The sequence below is a fragment of the Populus trichocarpa genome, chromosome 8, assembly GCF_000002775.5.
Source record: "Populus trichocarpa isolate Nisqually-1 chromosome 8, P.trichocarpa_v4.1, whole genome shotgun sequence".
Lineage (NCBI taxonomy): Eukaryota > Viridiplantae > Streptophyta > Magnoliopsida > Malpighiales > Salicaceae > Populus > Populus trichocarpa.
This window is the reverse complement of record NC_037292.2, coordinates 2,043,545-2,062,566: the sequence shown is the minus strand read 5'-3', so window position 1 is coordinate 2,062,566 and position 19,022 is coordinate 2,043,545. Positions and strand designations below refer to the sequence as shown.

General features: G+C 36.2%; 4 protein-coding genes across 5 annotated transcripts; all 4 read left to right on the top strand.

Annotated features, from left to right (window-relative positions):
- The first annotated feature begins 855 nt into the window (after window positions 1–855).
- LOC7479870 (lysM domain receptor-like kinase 3) lies at window positions 856–7,309 on the top strand. Of its 2 annotated transcripts, none has more exons than XM_002311970.4 (2): window positions 856–1,643; window positions 6,431–7,309. In XM_002311970.4, the coding sequence occupies exons 1-2, from the start codon at window positions 1,078–1,080 to the stop codon at window positions 7,152–7,154; spliced, it is 1,290 nt and encodes a 429-aa protein (XP_002312006.4). In that variant the 5' UTR covers window positions 856–1,077; the 3' UTR covers window positions 7,155–7,309. The 2 variants fall into 2 exon arrangements, with proteins under 2 accessions (XP_002312006.4, XP_052310980.1); XM_052455020.1 differs by having other exon boundaries at window positions 857–1,756; window positions 6,544–7,309.
- A 1,033-nt stretch (window positions 7,310–8,342) lies between these two features.
- LOC7479869 (uncharacterized) lies at window positions 8,343–10,835 on the top strand. The gene is made up of 2 exons (XM_002311969.4): window positions 8,343–8,549; window positions 10,082–10,835. The coding sequence occupies exons 1-2, from the start codon at window positions 8,459–8,461 to the stop codon at window positions 10,588–10,590; spliced, it is 600 nt and encodes a 199-aa protein (XP_002312005.1). The 5' UTR covers window positions 8,343–8,458; the 3' UTR covers window positions 10,591–10,835.
- Window positions 10,836–11,090: 255 nt separating this feature from the next.
- On the top strand, window positions 11,091–13,509 carry LOC7479868 (probable serine/threonine-protein kinase WNK11). The gene has a single exon (XM_052455019.1). It carries the CDS (start codon window positions 11,527–11,529, stop codon window positions 13,150–13,152), a length of 1,626 nt encoding a protein of 541 aa, XP_052310979.1. The 5' UTR covers window positions 11,091–11,526; the 3' UTR covers window positions 13,153–13,509.
- Window positions 13,510–14,132: 623 nt separating this feature from the next.
- Window positions 14,133–18,044, top strand: LOC7494944 (ATPase GET3B). The gene is made up of 11 exons (XM_002311967.4): window positions 14,133–14,388; window positions 14,897–15,108; window positions 15,201–15,263; window positions 15,438–15,548; window positions 15,824–15,898; window positions 15,997–16,065; window positions 16,138–16,203; window positions 16,538–16,615; window positions 16,705–16,803; window positions 17,160–17,294; window positions 17,471–18,044. The coding sequence occupies exons 1-11, from the start codon at window positions 14,211–14,213 to the stop codon at window positions 17,606–17,608; spliced, it is 1,224 nt and encodes a 407-aa protein (XP_002312003.3). The 5' UTR covers window positions 14,133–14,210; the 3' UTR covers window positions 17,609–18,044.
- Window positions 18,045–19,022: the final 978 nt, after the last annotated feature.

The window sequence follows — 19,022 nt, the reverse complement described above, 5'->3', positions numbered from 1 at the left end:
TTATTATAAATACATAAAAAAATAATTTAAAATTAAAATATTAAAATAATATTTTTTTTAAAAAATATTTGTAACATGTAAAACCACCACGGCAGACCTCAGTGCACATAGAATCTCGGCACACGAAGCGCATATGCAGAGCAAACACTCTTTTCTCGTAAATGAATATTCTATGCCCACATTCTCTATCGATAGCACAACAAACACCACTATTTCGGTATAGAACATTATATTATAAAGTTTTCGGGATTATTTAATTAAGTAAATGATTGGAATTCAAGGTAGAGAACCAAAAATTAACGATACTCTCGAGGGATGAATCATCGTATAGACCCATCCAAGAGTTCTTATATGGCTAAAATTTATTTTGGCCCTCCTAAAATAAGATGAAATCCTTTACTAATTGGGCCAAATTAATTTCTTGATTTTTAATTAAAAGTGATCACGGGCCATTTATCCAATTTATTTTGCAATAAAATGGCCTGATAACCAAATAACCATCTAGGTGATGGTCCAGTAGTAAGAACTTGGGACCAAGAGGTTTGTTTCCTCTGTGGTCTCAGGTTCGAGCCCTGTGGTTGCTTATATGATGGCCACTGGAGGCTTACATGGTCGTTAACTTCAGGGCCCGTGGGATTAGTCGAGGTGCGCGCAAACTAGCCTGGACACCCACGTTAAACTAAAAAAAAAAAAATTGCCTGATGAATTCCACATGTTATTAGATGATTGGATGAAGTATAACTAATTGCCTTTAGTTGAAAACAGAGGTGTTGATTTGGCCCAAATTAAGTCTCGGGACCTGACTTGGTAATGTATACAAAATAGAAGGATGGCAATATACTTTGTCTCATACCATCTTCCTCCAACACAACCCGAACACCATAGACCGGAAAGTTTCTCTGTTTCTTGCAATTATAGGAAGACAACTCGGACAAGGACCTAACTGGAAACCCCCCAAAACAACCGACAATCCCAGATTTCTTGAGATTTACAAACTTATCTTAGCAATCAAAAACCAGAACTTGACAGTTCTACCGAACTGTTTCAATCATTTATGTTCCTTCCATTTCTTTCTTCATGTGCAAATCAAAAAAGAGCACCAACATCATCAACTCTACAACTACCTCAAGATCCATGGCTACCGAATCCTTAAAATCAACACCACCACCATCATCTTCATCCTCATCATCATCTACTATCAACCCACCATCATCTACTCACAAATACCCATCAACATCTACTAACAAATACCCATCAACAAATTACTCTCCAAACTACCCATCAACATCAAAGTCTTGGTCCTTTTCAAGCAAAACATCTCTTTCTAACCTTAAAGATTCATTACCAGAAAACCCTCACATTTATGATTTCTCTGAAATCAGCAAAGCTACAAACAACTTTTTACAAAAACCCTTTTCGTCTTCCTCTTCATCAGTCTCTTGGAGATGCTCACTTCGTGGAAAAGAATTGATTCTTTTTCAACGCAAGTTTCGCCGTCAGATTGAATCACCTGAGCTTCAACAGAGGTTATTGGCCATTTGCAGGAGTCATCACAGTAGCGTGATCAAGCTTCTTGGTGCTACCACTTCAGGGAATTATATCTATCTTGCTTATGAGTATGTTCATGGTGCAAATTTAGCTACCTGTCTTAGGAATCCACAGAACCCCAGTTACACAGTTTTATCATCTTGGTTATCTCGTATGCAGATTGCTACTGATATAGCTAATGGTCTTGATTATATTCACCACTGTTCAGGTTTGAATTCAGAATTTGTGCATAATCATATAAAAAGTTTAAGTATTTCAGTTACTGAAGATTCTTTAAATGCCAAGATTTGTCATTTTGGGACTGCTGAATTGTGTGGAGAGATAGTGGGGAAGGAAGGGTCTTCCTCGAAAAATTTTGGGAGGTCGAATAGTAAGGTAATGAAAATTGAGGGAACAAGAGGCTATATGGCGCCTGAGTTTCAAGCAAGTGGACTTACGACACAGAAATGTGACGTGTATGCATTCGGGGTGGTGATTTTGGAGTTGGTGTCTGGGGAGGAGGCGTTGAGGTATGTGTTTGATGAGGGAGGTGGAGGTTATAAGAGAATTAGTGTTATTGAGAGGGCAAGGGAGGTGATGGCTGTTGGTGGGGGTGAATTGAGGAAGTGGGTTGATAAGAGGATGAAGGATTCGTATCCAGTTGAAGTTGCAGAGAAGATGTTGTTGTTGGGATTGGAATGTGTGGATGATGATCCAGAGAAGCGGCCGGATATGGGGCTGGTTGATGGTAGAGTGTCTAGATTGTATTTGGAGTCAAAGAATTGGGCTGAAAAGATTGGTTTGCCTACTGATTTCTCAGTCTCATTGGCGCCTCGTTAAGAGTGGTTAATGAGAAATGATACATCAATTGATGATTTTTGTTGTCGATTGTGCTTGTGCATATAGGATTTGAGTTTTTTTTATCTGGACTCCTGATTTTATAGTCATTCTTTCTGGAGAAACTAATAAAAATTATTGATTTTTGTATACATGATGATAATATAAACAAGCGAGATTTCTGCATTAACATGCTTTATTTTATTTTTTTATTTTTTCTGTCATTTCAATATCTTTACTAAATTCTTCCTTCAATGAATGCAGCAGGCTAAAAATGTCATCTTGAGCTCGAAAAACATGTTTGTTTGTTGCTTTCGATACATATTAACTTCAATGCTACTGGAAAATCAACTTTGTTTTCTGTTTAGGCTTTAGAAGATTGTTGCATTATGGATTCTGGTAATCCGAAGGCGTAAAACGTTTGCTTTGAAACGAGATGTTGCTAAATATTTATTTTCCTATTTGCACGATAATCTTGCTATGAAAAGATCGAAGCAGCAGTAATAAGGGCAGCATTGAGTATCAGTATCGGTTGGACTTTTCTTGGGTGCACAGTTGGGCTTTGGCTGACTTCCATGAAATTACCATTCATTTGATCTGAGCTGAGCAGAGCAGCATCATGATATTCATGTTGAGAGAAACTAAATGCTTCTCCCTGTACAAAGAAGCTAAAAAACGCAGCCTTCACAAGGAACGTTATGCTTAATCCTATGATGTATGAGACTTGTGAGTGAGTCTACTGTGGATTAATCCACACATCTATTGATTGTAAGAGTTTGTAATTTTTTTTTCCAGTTCCAAGTGATGTATGGGGGATGTTGATTTGGCATAATTTTACCCTGCCTTCTATGTGAAGTGATGTTGCCCTGCTCTTTGCTCGAAACAAAAAACCAAAGGCTGTGACTGGTTCTATATTTCTACACTTGACTAGTTGTCTGAAACAAGAAAATTGGAGAACACACAGAAGTTCTAACTTCCAAGGTGTGCGCGTCACTGGGATCAAATGTATTACCCCCACAAAAGAAAAGGTTAGAAAACCAAGATTGGATTTTGCTGTTTGTTTCCAGCTTTAGACAGGCTTCAAATTTCAAAGCTACAATTAAAACATTACAGATATAGTAGAGAAATCTTTACCACCTAGCGAGTTTGCTGTATAAAAATTAAGTTATTGAAAATTTATATAATTATTAATTTTAAAATCTATAAAATTAATCGAGATTCATGCAAGTTGATTAGAACATCTATGTTAATTTTAAAAAAAAGATACAACAATATTAAAAAAAAATCATCAATAATAGAAAAAATGAGTTATGCTTATTATTAAAAGTAAGTGAGTTATTCTTGTTAAAAAAATTTAATATTGTTAGTTTAATCTCATTAATTTTTTTTTGATAATATAAATATTATCATAATCAAAGTTTCAATATGCTTTGATGACTTTTTTTATTTGTTTTTTCTCCTCTCCTCTCTTCTCATTTCATAATATTTTTCAATAGTGACATATAAATTAAAATATAGTATTTCATCAATTATTTTGTAAATTGTATTATTTTGTTAATATTAAAAAAATCCTATATATATTTTTTTTAAAAATAGAGGTTTCGGGGGACATCTCCTGCATTATATTATGGGAAAAGTTAAATAGCTTGTATATACAAGATGAAATTTAATTTAAAGGATAATTATCGTGGCCAGAGAGGTTCCTCCTTTTTTTATATAGATTTTTTATGTTTGAAAATTAGGATCAATATTTAAGGGATTTCTGAGTTGAAATTTAGTTTCTGCTGACTTGAAAATATTACTCGCCATAAATTAATAATAATAATAAAAAAAAAAAAAACTGTAAGTTTTGAGGTTGAATGAAGTCAGCTCCACTGAAAAGGGGTCTGATTGTCAAATCCTAAACACTGTATAGAGGGGGGTTAGTCTAATGTGAACAGAATTGTTTATTTGATTTGTTCGCGGTTGGCGGCTGTAGTTAGAGGACCAGTGACGTGTGGCCAATTTTTAAAATTTAAAATTTTAATACCTAATTAACCAGAATGTATAAACAGTATTTTAAAAAAAAATCCAGACCGTCCTTATTTTCATCACGAATCATCTAGCCCAGTGGTTTAGGCCGTAATTATTTGATTACAAAAATGGGGAATAAATTACTTAGTATAATGTGAGCAAAGTAGTAATTGGAATTTTTAAAAAATGCAGTATCAGTATTTATTTTATTTTAATTTAATTTAAAATCAGGAATGAATTATGATAGATAATAAAACATTACACAAAATTTTAAAGAAAATCCAAGAAAAATTTGAATCTAATTACGTGATTAAGAATATGATTGCGGTTAATTTTTAAAGTGATTTCTACTTAAAAATATATTAAAATAATATTTTTTTTATTTTTTAAAAATTATTTTTAATATTAATATATTAAAATAATAAAAAAATATCAAAAAAATTAATTTAAAATAATTTTTTTAAAACATTAAAATAAAAAATAAAGGATACAAGCGTGCACCAAAGACGAACCGCGTCTTTTCTAACTTCGGCCGAAGACCCAAGATGATTTACATGACTAAAAATCAAGTGTGGTCCCTCTATTTTATTTATATTTATTAAGTCAAATCGTTTATTTTAAATTATATCAAATTTACTCTTTCACTGCTAATTAAAAAGTCACTTAGCCCTCGTGACCATATTTATAAGGCCCGATTTCAGCCTAACTATAAGAGTTCAATCATGGTTAGTAGGTTCACTCGGTGGTTTGGTTTAAGAGTGGTCAATAAAAAAAATTTAAAAATGATATCATTTTAGAGTTTTTTTTTAAAGATTTTTAATTTATTCAAGTTAATCTATTTTATCTATAAACTCAAACTTTAGTCAGATTGATTATCGATCGGGTCTCATAACAGTTATAGATTTGAGAATTAATCAGAAAAAAAAAAAAGCATTAGTCATCAACTTTTTCGGATGAGGTTATATATTATTAGATGAATCTTGATTAATTGTTTTTATTAAAATAATTTTTTATTGTTTATGTTTTTTATTATGTTTAATCTACTAGGTTTGAATCAAGTTTAATCGAGTTATTCATGTTTTAAAAAAACCAATTGAGTTGGTTTTAACAAATCAATAGGCTAAATTAAGTTCTAGTCTTGGATTTTTTAAAAAACAATCCACAACTATATTTTTAACTTTGTCTACTTATTTTACTAGATTGCATGGATTCCATATGTAATTATATAATTGGATGAAGGATCTCAGATTAATTTAACTTAATTAAATACGTAAAATAGAAGACCCACACATGACTTTTATTCTTCTTATTTCTTCCATTGAAAAAAAAAAAAATAACTGGACAAGGACCTAACTGGAAACCTCCAAAAAGGCAAAAACAACAAACAGCCTAAAATTCCTAGATTTCTACAAATCGAAATATCTTGGTTTCTCCTTTCTCATGCCCCCAAAGTAAACAATCAAATTTCTGTTTCAAAGATTTCTTTGCTCTTGCGCAAATAAAAAAAGAACATGAACATAATCAACTCTCTTTACCCAAAATCCAAGACATCGAAGTCCTTAAAATCGTCACCGTCACCATCACCATCACCATCACCATCACCATCAGCAACATCATCATCACCTGCTTCCTCTTTGATCAACCCATCATCTAACAACTACCCATCAACAAATGACTCTCCAACCTGTTCAGAAGCATCAAAGTCCCTGTCTTTCTCAAGCAAAACATCTCTTTCCAGCCTCAAAGACTCATTACCAGAAAACCCTCACATTTATGACTTCTCTGAAATCTGTAAAACTACCAACAACTTTTTAAAGAAACCCTTTTCTTCTTCCTCTTCATCAACCTCTTGGAGATGCTCAATTCGTGGAAAAGAAGTGATTATTTTTCAACGCAAGTTTCGCCGTCAGATTGGATTACCTGAGCTTCGAAAGAAGTTACTGACTATTTGCAGGAGTCATCACAGTAGCGTGATCAAGCTTCTTGGTGTTTCCTCTCCAGGGAACTCTATCTATCTTGTTTATGAGTATGTTCATGGTGCAAATTTAGCTACTTGTCTTAGGAATCCACAGAACCCCAGTTACACAGTTTTATCATCGTGGTTATCTCGTATGCAGATTGCTACTGATATAGCTAATGGTCTTGATTATATTCTCCACTGTTCAGGTTTGAATTCAGAATTTGTGCATGGTCGTATAAAAAGTTCAAGCATTTTAGTTACTGAAGATTCTTTGAATGCCAAGATTTGTCATTTTGGGACTGCTGAATTGTGTGGAGAGATGGTGGGGAATGAAAGTTCTTTGTCGAAAAATTTTGGTAGGTCAGATAGTAGGGAAATGAAATTTGAAGGAACGACAGGATATATGGCGCCGGAGTTTCAGGCAAGTGGATTTGTGACTCAGAAATGTGATGTGTATGCATTCGGGGTGGTGATTTTGGAGTTGGTGTCTGGGGAGGAGGCGTTGCGATATGTGTTTGATAAGGGGGGTGGAGTTTATGAGAGAATTAGTGTGATTGAGATGGCAAGGGAGGTGGTGGCTGCTGGTGAGGGTGAGTTAAGGAAGTGGGTTGACAAGAGGTTGAAGGATTCGTATCCGGTTGAAGTAGCAGAGAAGATGGTGCTGTTGGGATTGGAGTGTGTGGATGATGATCCTGAGAAGCGGCCCCATACGGGGCTAATTGATGTTAGAGTCTCTAAATTGTACTTGAAGTCAAAGAAATGGGCTAAAAAGTTTGGTTTGCCCACTGATTTCTCGGTCTCTTTGGCGCCACGATGACAACAATTAATAAGAAATGATGGATCAATTGGTTTTTTCTAGTTTTGTTGATGATAACTTGTGCAAATAGGATTTGAGAAATCAGATTGATAGCGGATCAATTGATGATTTTTGTAATCATGCAGATGATATAACAAGTGACATTTCTGCGTTGATATGCTTGTTAGTTTTTTTCTGTCATTTCATTATCTGCAGTAATGGTTCCTTAATTGAGGGTAGCAGGTTAAAACTGCCATCACGAGTGCAACGATCATTCTTGTTTGTTGCTGTCAATAAATATTCTTGCATCCAGCTTCAATGCTATTGGAAAAATCAACTTTGTTTTCAGCTTGAGCTTTAGAACATGTTTGTTGCACCACTGGATTCTGGTAAATATATGTACAATGATTGCATTGGATCGAGAGGTAGGTAATATTTGCCTATTTTCCATAACCTTGTTGCAGTAGAAAAGATCAAAGCAGCAACGATAAGGAGGTACATAGAGGATCAGTGTGGGCTGAACCTTTCTTGGTTGCACAGGTAGGCTATGATTCCAGTTTCATGCGGTTACTGTTCATTTGAGCTGAACTGAGCAGAGCAGCATCGTGATATTCATGTAGAGAACAACTAAATGCTCAGCCTTCACAAGGAATTTTGTTTCATTTTGAGTAGATGGCAGCCAGAAATATTATTTGATACATTCGCATTGCTGTCATCTAAAAATTAATAAATCCAATCTATTCCCACCATTGAACCTGGTGTATATAACTATATAACCTTTGCATCAGTGACCACTTCAGAAAAGAGAAAAAACATCTTGACCACCGTTTATTTATGGTGGAAATCATCGAAAAAGATTGATTATGGCTGCGAGTGTTCTACGCAGCAAGAATACGAGAAAATATTTCACTTGTGTTTTGTAAATTCCTTGCATAAATTACTACCAATAATAATGATCTTGCTGAATTGTTTTTTCGGAACTGTTTTAATAAATTGAAGTTAAAAGCAAGAGGTTTTCTCGCACTTGAACATTTCTATATAAAAAAATAAAAATATTATATTAGGTTGAAATCTCAATCCCGAAATGATAATGTGGAATTCTGATGAGATTTATGGACAAACGTTATACAAATAATATAAATTATCTTCAAACTTAAGGGTCGGGTTTATAAAATCATCTTTTCTTTGTATTTATAAAACACACCCCAAAACCTAAGTCCAAAAAACACACTCTTCTATTTACAAAGACACACGTGTGCGCTCCCATTCTCCGACTTGTAATACAAGAAGAAAAACAGAGCTGCGAGCTTGGACACCATTCTTTCATGGCGGCAGCTAGAAACACGTTGCAGCTGAGGCGATTGCTCTCTGCTCTTGCCCATAATAATCAACCCTTCACCTCTTCTCTTAATAAAGGTAACCTCTTTATCTCTCTCTGTCTCATTCACTTCGTGGGAAACCGTCTGTTTCTTTGAGTTTGTGTTCAGCTTGGAACTTAGGCCGTAAAACTTGGGGTTTCCTTGTTTTCATTCTCTTTTTTATTTTAAACCGAATTGGGAAAGTGGGTTTTCGCTGATTGAGTGTTTCGCTGAGTCTTTGAATTGTTAGGGACATGGTATTGGAAGATTAGTTCCTTGCTTCTATTGGCAGCTTATAATTAGAGCTTCTTGAATTATCCTCTTAGCAATTATTTTTTTAATAAATTTAATAAATTTGGTAGTTTTCAGTTATCGTGTATCAATGTGAAAACTTTGAATTTCAGTAGGGACATGAATGACAAGATATAGTTCACTTGTTATAAGTTTCCTGGAACACATTACCAGTTCGATCCATCCATAAGCTTGGGAATGGAGAGATTTCAGAAAGGAAATGATAATTCTTGATACCGATACCTTCCAATTGGTTCCAATCAGTGGATCAAAGTATAGCTTGCATGTTTTAAGAAAATCAAAAGCTATGGTCTTTATAAGAATATGTAAACGTGGCATGCCACAAAGCCGCCTCCTTTTTGAAGGATGAGGTGGAAGCATTGTTTGTTATGGTTAGCTTAAGCTTTAAAGGAAGGCTTTTGCACTTCTTTTGATAGGTCATGTGTTTATAAGTTTTCTTATATTTGATTTTCAAATGGTACTGTTGAAGATTCTAGGTTCACGTCTATTCAAATGTATTTCGGTTGTTGCTGATTTGGGTTTTATTTCAAAGTTTAAACTTGCTGTAATGGAAGATAAAGGAAATTAGTAGTTTGGTTTTTTAATTTTGCGGTTGCAGTTTACTTTCTAACCTCTTCTCTCATGAATGATCAGTTGTTCCTTGACAAGGAAACTACTGATCCTTGGAGTGCATATTTAGGCAAACCAAGGGAAGATTTTCCCATGGTTTTGACTATACCCTGTTTTTCTTAAGTGGAAAACAGTTTCTGTTGAACAAGTAGAATAAAATGCTATGCTATGCTATGTTAGCATGTTATCATTTGGTGGTGCTACAAACGAGCCAATCAGCTGTGAGAAACTCAGCCTAACCCGGGCTGAATTTACTTTCAGTGTGTCTAAAAGTGTACCCGTGAAACAAAGATTAAACTTGTATTTTGAGGTTCAAACCACTCTTGATGCATTTATCATGTTGAGATGAAAGTTTATTGGATCTTGACCCATGTCCACATTTTCATGCCACTAAAACCTCTGAATGCCTTAGAGAATCAACTGACATTTTACTCCCTTTGGCTGTCCCGGCCATGGCTGGGGTGTGAATTTGTGACCGCCTGCATGGGGAATTATTTAGCTGATAATGTTTAAAGAAATTCAGCCCCACTCGTTTACTGATTTCAATATACGCAATCACCCCCCCTACCCCCTGCAATTTGCCCATCCGATTGTTCTTATTTGAAATACGGGAACTTTTACTTCAATTTTCAGATATTTCTTGTGATTTAATAAAATTCTTGTTCGCAGAACATAGCTGGAAGCTTCTTCCTTCTGCAAGTTCACTCTTCACCAGGAATGATTTTTATGGAAGAGGGCTGCAGACTCTAGCAAAACCAGCCAACCAAGCTAATGAGGAGTCGGAAAATCATGAAAATGGTTTGAAGCCCAATTGCAGCTCAGCCAATGCTCCCGCCCAAGTGAACAGTAATGAGGGTTCTGCTACAACTTATTCTTCTTTATCCAACTTGAAAACCTCTCCAAGGCATGATCTTGCCATGATCTTTACTTGCAAGGTCTGCGAGACAAGATCTGTCAAGACAGTTTGTCGTGAATCATATGAAAAAGGTGTGGTGGTGGCACGGTGTGGTGGTTGCAATAACCTGCACCTGATTGCAGACCATCTTGGATGGTTTGGACAGCCTGGAAGCATTGAGGAAATCCTGGCTGCTCGAGGGGAGGAAGTGAAAAAAGGGTCTGCCGATACATTTAATTTAACACTTGAAGATCTAGCTGGAAAGAAAATCTTCAAAGAGTGAATTCAGCTGCCATGTAACATCATTCTAGTGACTTTTTTTTCTTCTCAATATGGCATTTTCTGGCTGAACTCTCATCGATATATTTGTTTTTCTTTATAATTTAAATTAGATGTCGTCATATAAATGCTGGATGCTGTATCATTTTTTTCTTCTATATTTGAGTTTAGTTTTAATCAAAAACCTGTAGGTAGTCCACAAATCATGACACAATTCTATTATTATTATTTTTTATCATGATTTTTTAACCATCTGCTTAAGGATTCCAAATCCTACTCTTTTTTTTCTTTTTGTCTATCATTGGCTTAACACGAGTCCTAGTATAAACCCAAGCTTGGTAATATAAAGTATTTAGAAATGGAGAGATTTCCTAATCCTAGTTCACGAGGGTCACTGGTATCATCAATTCTAACCCTAGTTAGGGTTTTTTTTTTTTTTGGTACAAACGAAAAGTAAGAGGAAGCAATTCCCATGCTACTAACCTGGGGAAGGAAGGAGTACCCACATTATATAGCTTCCATCCTATAATATTTTTCTTATTTTTGATAATTAAGAGAAATAATAAAGTTTTGAAACTTAGCTTTTAAAATATTAACCTTAATCTCAAGTAGCTTGAATTTTAAGGTCAAGATAATAAAATTGAGCTTATTTCTTGAGATAAATATAATAAATAAATAAATAGCAATCGGGGTTCTGATCGTACGTAAGTCCCGGACTTCCAGGCCCAAAAGATGTGGAAACCGATTACAATACAAATTTCATTACCTGCAGGAATTGCACCGTCTTCAGATCTTCTACATTATTTATTGAATGCGAATTCCGTTTTCCTAAAGGAAAGTACACCTCAAAAAGGAAGCAGAGAGAACAGACCGGGCCTTTGTTTCTACTGTCTTGTAGTTTGCTTATGGAGGGTTCTTGTTGTTTTTTTTATTAGAAGACATGGATTTAGATAATGATGGGTTCGTGGAGAAAGATCCAACAGGTCGGTACGTCAGGTATGACGAAATCTTGGGAGGAGGAACAGTCAAGACTGTATATAGGGCTTTTGATGAAGTTGATGGAGTTGAAGTAGCGTGGAAACAAGCAAACGTCGAAGATGTATCGCAAAAACAACTAGAAAGATGGACTTCTGAGGCTCGCTTATTGAAGTCGTTGAAAAATAAGAACATAATCAAGTTTTATGATTTTTGGATCGATGATGAGAAGAAAACTCTTAACATGATAACTGAGATATTCGTTTCTGGGAGTTTGAGCCAGTATTGCAAGAAACACAAGGATGTTGATACGAAGGCTATTAAGAACTGGGCAAGGCAGATTCTCCGAGGTTTGCACTATTTACATAATCATGAACCTCCTATCATTCTTGGCAATTTGAAATGTGATAGCATATTTGTTAATGGAAACAATGGAGAGGTTAAGATTGGAGATCTTGGATTAGCCATTGTTACGCAACAGCCTACTGGTTCAAGTGATTTAGGTACTCCAGCGTATATGGCTCCTGAGCTTTGTGAAGATGAATACAATGAGCTTGTCGATGTTTATTCTTTCGGCATGTGCATGTTAGAGATGGTTACTTGTGAATATCCATACTGTGAAATAAAAAATCCAGGGCAGGTATACAAGAAGGTTATCTCAGGCGTGAAGCCGGCTTCCCTCAACAAGGTGAATGATCCCCAAGTTAAACAATTCATAGAGAAGTGCCTAGTTCCAGCCTCTTTGAGATTGCCGGCGATAGAGCTTTTGAAAGATCCATTCCTAGCAACTGAAAATTCAAAAGATACTGTTTCTGGTTCTATGAAGTTACCAAATAATCTTATGCCCAAACAAGTGATCAACTTGCCACATTCAGAATCCCGTTCGATGGACATTGACGACAAGAAGCTTCTGGTAGGATCTTGTAAAGAAAGTATCGATGAGAAGCTCCAGTTTTCAACTCTAGAAATTTGTAAGTTCACCGAGAAAAATGAATTCAGATTAAGAGGGGAGAAAATCGACAGCAATACGATTTCATTGAATTTGAACATTACGGAAACTTCATGTAGTCTTGAAAGGAAAGTGGAGTTTCCTTTTCATCTTGACTCAGATACTGCAGTTTCGGTAGCTGAGGAGATGGTTGAACAACTTGGATTGTCACCTGAAGATGCAGCTTATAATGCTGAGTTGATTGATATCTTGGTAATGAAGCTGGTTCCTAGCTGGAAAACTTCACGTGGAAGCATCGCGAATGCACCTGAGAGGCATCCTGATTGCTCACAATCTGTCAGAGATCAAGAGGCTCTACAATCAATTAATTTAGAAATTTCTGCCGAACATGATGTGACAATTTCCTTTCGTGCCAGCACTAACAAGCCTTTGGGATCTTCCCATTGCAGTCTTCAATTGAATACTCACAATTTGGGCTCAGATTTTAGGACACATGATGATGGACGTCTACCAGAACACAAAAAATCTGCAAGAAGATTTCTGGGCTTCTGTATTGGTTCATGCTTTGGTATGAAAAATATGAGAGCTGGTCCTCCATCTGCTACCCATACCAAGCAGAGGAAATTGACGAGCGAAAGATAGATCTCGATGCAATTGATTTCATTGTAAAGAGCATGTCCAAGAACTCATGAGGATAATGGGGGAAGCAATGGAAAAATCCACAAAGAAGATAACTTTATGATGATTAGATATTGCTTTATGGGTGGTTTACATCTTGTAATTGGAGTTTTGAATGATTTTCTTTGCCAGATTTTGCTGTTCATTTGGCTAGCAGTTGATCATTCGGTTTAGTTGCAACTGCAATTGTAATTATACCGAGCAAGTATTCTTGTACAGAGAATTCAAAGAACTTGTTTAATCTCTCTGTCCGATCTGTTTTCTTTTCCTGCAAGCTTCTGAACTCTAAAGAAATTGACCGAGTAAAAGCTTTTTTTGTCAGTCTCTAGCCATCTCTTTCTTTTGGAAGTCTTTAAATCAAAGAGGCACTGTTGTAAAAAATGACCATCTAAAGGATTAAAAATCGAACTTTCCAGTCTTCCTGTTCTACTTCTAACTGTACAAAAATGTATCAATTAGTTTCAAATCATCCTAATTGTGGTGATGTTTCTCTTGCATTCTTCTAGTAGTTTTGCAGTAATTACAGAAGTTCTGTCAATCCCTTGCTACTTTATAATCTTACAGGTCTGCAGAATGCGCTATCAGATCATTGTCCTCTACTGGTCTTCTCTGATCAAATACAATGATATGATTGAGAATTAACAAGAGAAGCCGAAGGGAAGAAAGGTAGTCCTAGCTAAACGCTCCCAATCCTGAACCCAAGACAAACCCACCCCACAACCTAGAGAAAAAAGAGGAGCCAAGCTGAACCATACTGGTCCACAGTAATCTGAGTCTTAATCCACAGTGCAGATACAGTGTTTAACCCACATCCTGTAGAGTATCTGTTAATTGATACATTGGAAACACGAAAAACAATTTGGGACCTAATGGAGATTTTCTTATAAGTTGGGGGCTGTTATGAGGTTTGTTCAAGAAGAAAGTATATAAACACACAAAAACAAAATCCTAAAAAAAAACACACTCTGTCCTGTTTCTTGCCAGAAGCAGCAACCAGCAAAGAGCAAACCAAAGCATTAAAAATGGCTTCTTGTTCTCTAATTACTCCCGCTTCTTCTTTAGCTTCATCTTCTCTACGCAAGTTATTTTCTTCAAGAAACTCCATGGCTACTGTGGGTTTGCTCTCTTTTGCACCAAAAACTTCAAGCTTTATCCTTCACTCTATCAAGCAAAGGGCTTATCATGAAAGTTCATTTAGAGGTGATTTTTTCAAACCCTGTTATGTTCAATTTCTGATTCTTTTTTGGGTCTTTGTTTTATCAATAAAGATAGAAACTTTATTGGGATTTACCTTTTTTCTTGTTTAACGTATTTATCATGGTTTCTCAAGATTTGTAAAGTGGGATTCTTTAACTGGAATTTGGCTCAAGTGTAGAATTTGATGGGGTTTTTTTTCCAATATTTTGTGATTGAAATATGAATTGAGAGTTATTGCCGTCTTTGTTTCATTGGCCAGCTCTACATAATTGGATTTTGATTGATGAATTGTATGGTTAAGTGTTATTACAAACTTGTTAATTGATGAATTCATTGATGAAATATTTATATGTCATGGAGGAGGGAACAATTTTATTAATATATTATGTTTAATGGTGGTTTGCAATTTAGAAAAGTAATGTTCTTTGAAGAATTTCTGTTTCTGCAGCTTCATAGACAATTTGACTGCGTTGAAATGGGTCCGTTTTGTTTTGTTTGTTCTTTTTGACAGTGAGATCAGTGGCTGCACCAGTAGAAGATGTTGCTGGATTTGATGATATGGTTGCTGGGACACAGCGGAAGTATTACATGCTTGGTGGGAAGGGAGGTGTAGGAAAGACGAGCTGTGCTGCTTCACTTGCTGTGAAATTTGCAAACAGTGGACACCCCACTTTAGTGGTTTCAACTGATCCAGCACACTCCTTGAGTGATTCTTTTGCTCAGGTTGGAACAAGAAAGTACCTTTCTTATTTTGTTTACAAATATCTGCGTTGCATTTTAGTAGAGCTTAACATGAGTGTCGTGTTTTTATTCAGGATTTGACTGGAGGTACACTAGTACCTGTTGATGGACCTGAATACCCACTGTTTGCTCTTGAGGTTTGCCGGATAAACCTTCCTTTGATTTTCTTTAATGGTGGCTCTCTTTTTTCATGTGCACTATAAGATAATCATCATTCTAAAAAGAAAAGAAAAAAAACTATCTATTGGTGATTTTATGGTGGTTTTGCTGCTCAATGTACTCAGTAAGCCAGATTTTTAGCTTTGCAACAGATAAATCCTGACAAGTCTCGGGAAGAATTTCGTAGCGCGACTCAGAAAAGTGGTGGGACTGGGGTCAAAGACTTCATGGAAGGCATGGGCCTTGGAATGCTCGTTGAACAGGTAATTCCTTGTCTATATCTGTTTGCATTGCAACTTAAGATAGTATCTTACACTGACTGAACTTGCATTCCGATTTGTCATTCATGGTTTCAATGCTGTTATAACTTGATAGTCATGGCAAATCTCTCTGTTTTTCCCTTTTATTTCCATTTCTGTTGGTCATCCAAAGTTAGGCATGTAGCACTTGCGTTTTTAAGAACCGTCACCTAGAATTTTGGATCGTGATTGATGCCTTACTTCTCTTGACCTGTTTTTTCATCCTTTTGTCAAAAAAGTTAGGAGAGTTGAAATTGGGAGAGCTACTGGACACACCTCCTCCTGGTTTGGATGAAGCTATAGCAATTGCCAAAGTATGATTTATCTTTGTTTTTCATTGTTATTTTTGTATTCTGAGTGGACTGTCTCTGTATTTTTTGATTTCCTTGTTGAACATAAATACTCTTGGCAGGTGATGCAGTTTCTTGAATCACCGGAATATAGTATGTTTACTCGAATAGTTTTTGATACTGCACCCACGGTGAGCTTAAGCACTAGAATTTCTGTGAATTTTTGGAATGAATCAACGGAGGTTCATGATTGTTCTTTACAGGGCCATACATTGCGACTTTTGTCCTTGCCGGACTTCCTGGATGCATCCATTGGCAAGATACTGAAGGTAGAAACACCATCATGAAACAATGAAAACATAAATGTGTTCTTGACACTTCTGAAAAACCTGGAAAATTTAATACAAATCTAGAAAAAGTGTTGTTATACAGAGTAAGTTGTAGGTACTTCCTTGAACATTATTTATAATGAATGAACTGCATGTCATTTAATTTTACATGAATTTGGTGTCTTTTAAAGAGTTCATCGCTATGTTGTATAATCAAAGGAATAACTAGGGTCTAGGGATGTGTTGGTGACTAATAACTTGTTTTAGCTCCTTTGAAACTGTTTTTTATTTGGTTACCGTGCATTTCTCTAAAACTGTTTTCATTGTACTGCAGCTTAGACAAAAAATAACTTCAGCAACCTCAGCTATCAAATCCGTTTTTGGCCAAGAACAAACTAGCCAACAGGATGCTGTAAGCCCGAATTCTTTGGGAAATGGCTTTATGCTCCACCTTTTAAATTCACAAGCCCTCTTTTTAAAATTTTCTCTCTCTCTTTGCAGTCTTACAAATTGGAGCGATTGAGGGAGAGGATGATAAAAGTGCGTGAGCTTTTTCGTGACACAGATGCCACAGAGTTTGTCATAGTAACGATTCCAACGGTAATATGTCTTATTGTCGAATGAAGGGCTTTTTGCTCGCTAATGCAATCCTCTTTTAAGTCTAAGCTTGAGGGGAGAACTTTTTTTCTTCCCTTAAAAGAAAAATAAAATAAGATAAAATGGAGCTATTCACACTTTTCTGTGCTCTGGTGTGTTCTCTAGAACACTGATTCACTTAACAGTTGGGGAAACATTTCGAATGCACAATATACCGTTGAATGGCCAGAGTATAATGGTGTCATTTTCTAGAGTAGCTCATTTGCATACAAGGAGTGGAAAAGGATAGCTAGAAGTGTAGCTTATTAAGAGTGTTTTGCTTCAAAAGGAATAATTACCATTTCGTTTGTTTTTCCAAGGTAATGGCAATCAGTGAATCATCTAGGTTGCGTGCATCCTTGAAGAAGGAGAATGTTCCTGTTAAGAGGCTTGTTGTCAATCAAATTCTCCCTCCATCTACCACTGACTGCAAGTTTTGTGCAGTGAAAAGAAAGGTATTATTACAGTTACTGTTTGCACCTTTGAAGCTTTGAACATCAGTACAACCACCCCCCTCATCTCCTTTGCACTTGCAGCATAGGAAAACTAATATTTCTCATCAAGATGAATAACATTTTGAGCTGTGGTTTATCCAAAAAAAATCATTAACATTTTTTTAAAAAAATTTCAGGATCAATTGCGTGCTCTTGACATGATACAGAATGATCCAGAACTCTCGAGCTTGACATTGATACAGGGACCTTTAGTTGATGTAGAGATCAGAGGTGTTCCAGCCCTTAAATTTCTTGGGGATATTATATGGAAATGAGCATCTGTTGAAGGATCCAAGCAGTTGCTTGGAGATGTCTATTTCATTCCAAATGAAAACTACGTGAACTGGAGGTTTAGGTTCTTTCTTAGTAACATAAATGCTCTTTTCATTGCCAGCGGCAATTACTTGATGCAGAAGAAGCTGAAGTCTCCTGTATTTCCGAATCCTGTGAAGCTACGTGGAGCAGGAAGGGTGGTCGAGGTCCTTGCTCTCAACATTGTGAAGGGCGAAAAGTTCAGTGAGATGGCACCTTTTTGTTTTCCTTTCTGCTTTCGCAACTGAAGAGCTAAATTTCTCAGTTTAACCTCTAGCCTCGTCATCCAACTTAAATTTGACATGGCAATAACAATGCTATTCATGTAGTTCCCAATGAGCACAAGGTGCCAATCAATCGCAACACATAGCATGGAAACAAATCAAATATTTCAAGTTATTAGCACTCCTTTTTTGTTAAAAAGAATATCGCGAATGCAAATTAGATTTGGGAAAAAAAACCTCACAGCTTGAGTAAATAAGTTTTTCCTACTCACAAACTGCAATGGTGGAATGTGCATAACCAGCATCCCCAAAAGTCTGATCACTAGGATTTGTAATTGATCCTAAGCAGGCTCCAGCGAGCAATAAGATCAGATAATCTGCTGCTTGGATCTTAGCTTCCCTTAGTCCCAGTTTAGAAACCCTGTTGATATGAAAATGAAGAGTAAGAATAACATCACAGACCACAGAAATAGTTAATCACATACATTTCATAAGGTTGAGTCATATTATCCCTTTCCAGGGGCTACTGCACTTTAATTATTCACTCGGTATTTGCTTGAATAGAAAGTAAGCTGCAGGTAGCATTTTGGCATCGAAATTAGTAAGCAATTATGGTTTGCTACACATTCTGGGAACATTCTTCTCGGGTGTTTCGAGATCAGAGCCTAGTAGCCTACCATTTCTCTTAGAAATAATTCAAAGGGATGAGCAACAACATTAGACATGTTTCAAAAGAGAATCATGCCCGTGACTTCCTTATCAGGGTTATACACAAGAACTCTCATCTTTCATATATTATAAATATTAATGCAGAAGCACAGAAACACCTCTGCCCAAAAAAGAAAAAAGAATTGAAAATTTCTGAGAGTATTATTTCTTCAGAAACGCCTGAAAATGTAACAAATCACTTGGAGTTTACCTGCCAAGGAAGTATCGATATTGCTGGAATATTCCTGGAGTTCTCCGATATGATAAATCACCAGACTTCAAAAAGTTGTGCCGTATCTTGTCCCGATGCAGCTCCACGCTGCTCTTAACATCTTGCGCCATAATTCCCCAGCAAAAGAGTGTTCCCCCATTCTAGCATCAGCAGGATTTGATCCATGGTCTGCATTTATGTCCACGGGTGACATAACAAGTCCAGCAGCATCCT

Coding starts and splice junctions, on each gene's coding strand:
- LOC7494944 (XM_002311967.4), top strand. CDS start 14,211: ATGGCTTCTTGTTCTCTAATTACTCCCGCTTCTTCTTTAGCTTCATCT. Junction 15,264..15,437: donor ACCCACTGTTTGCTCTTGAG/GTTTGCCGGATA, acceptor GCTTTGCAACAG/ATAAATCCTGACAAGTCTCG. Junction 15,549..15,823: donor TTGGAATGCTCGTTGAACAG/GTAATTCCTTGT, acceptor TTGTCAAAAAAG/TTAGGAGAGTTGAAATTGGG.
- LOC7479870 (XM_002311970.4), top strand. CDS start 1,078: ATGTGCAAATCAAAAAAGAGCACCAACATCATCAACTCTACAACTACC. Junction 1,644..6,430: donor CATGGTGCAAATTTAGCTAC/CTGTCTTAGGAA, acceptor AAATTTAGCTAC/TTGTCTTAGGAATCCACAGA.
- LOC7479869 (XM_002311969.4), top strand. CDS start 8,459: ATGGCGGCAGCTAGAAACACGTTGCAGCTGAGGCGATTGCTCTCTGCT. Junction 8,550..10,081: donor CACCTCTTCTCTTAATAAAG/GTAACCTCTTTA, acceptor TCTTGTTCGCAG/AACATAGCTGGAAGCTTCTT.
- LOC7479868 (XM_052455019.1), top strand. CDS start 11,527: ATGGATTTAGATAATGATGGGTTCGTGGAGAAAGATCCAACAGGTCGG.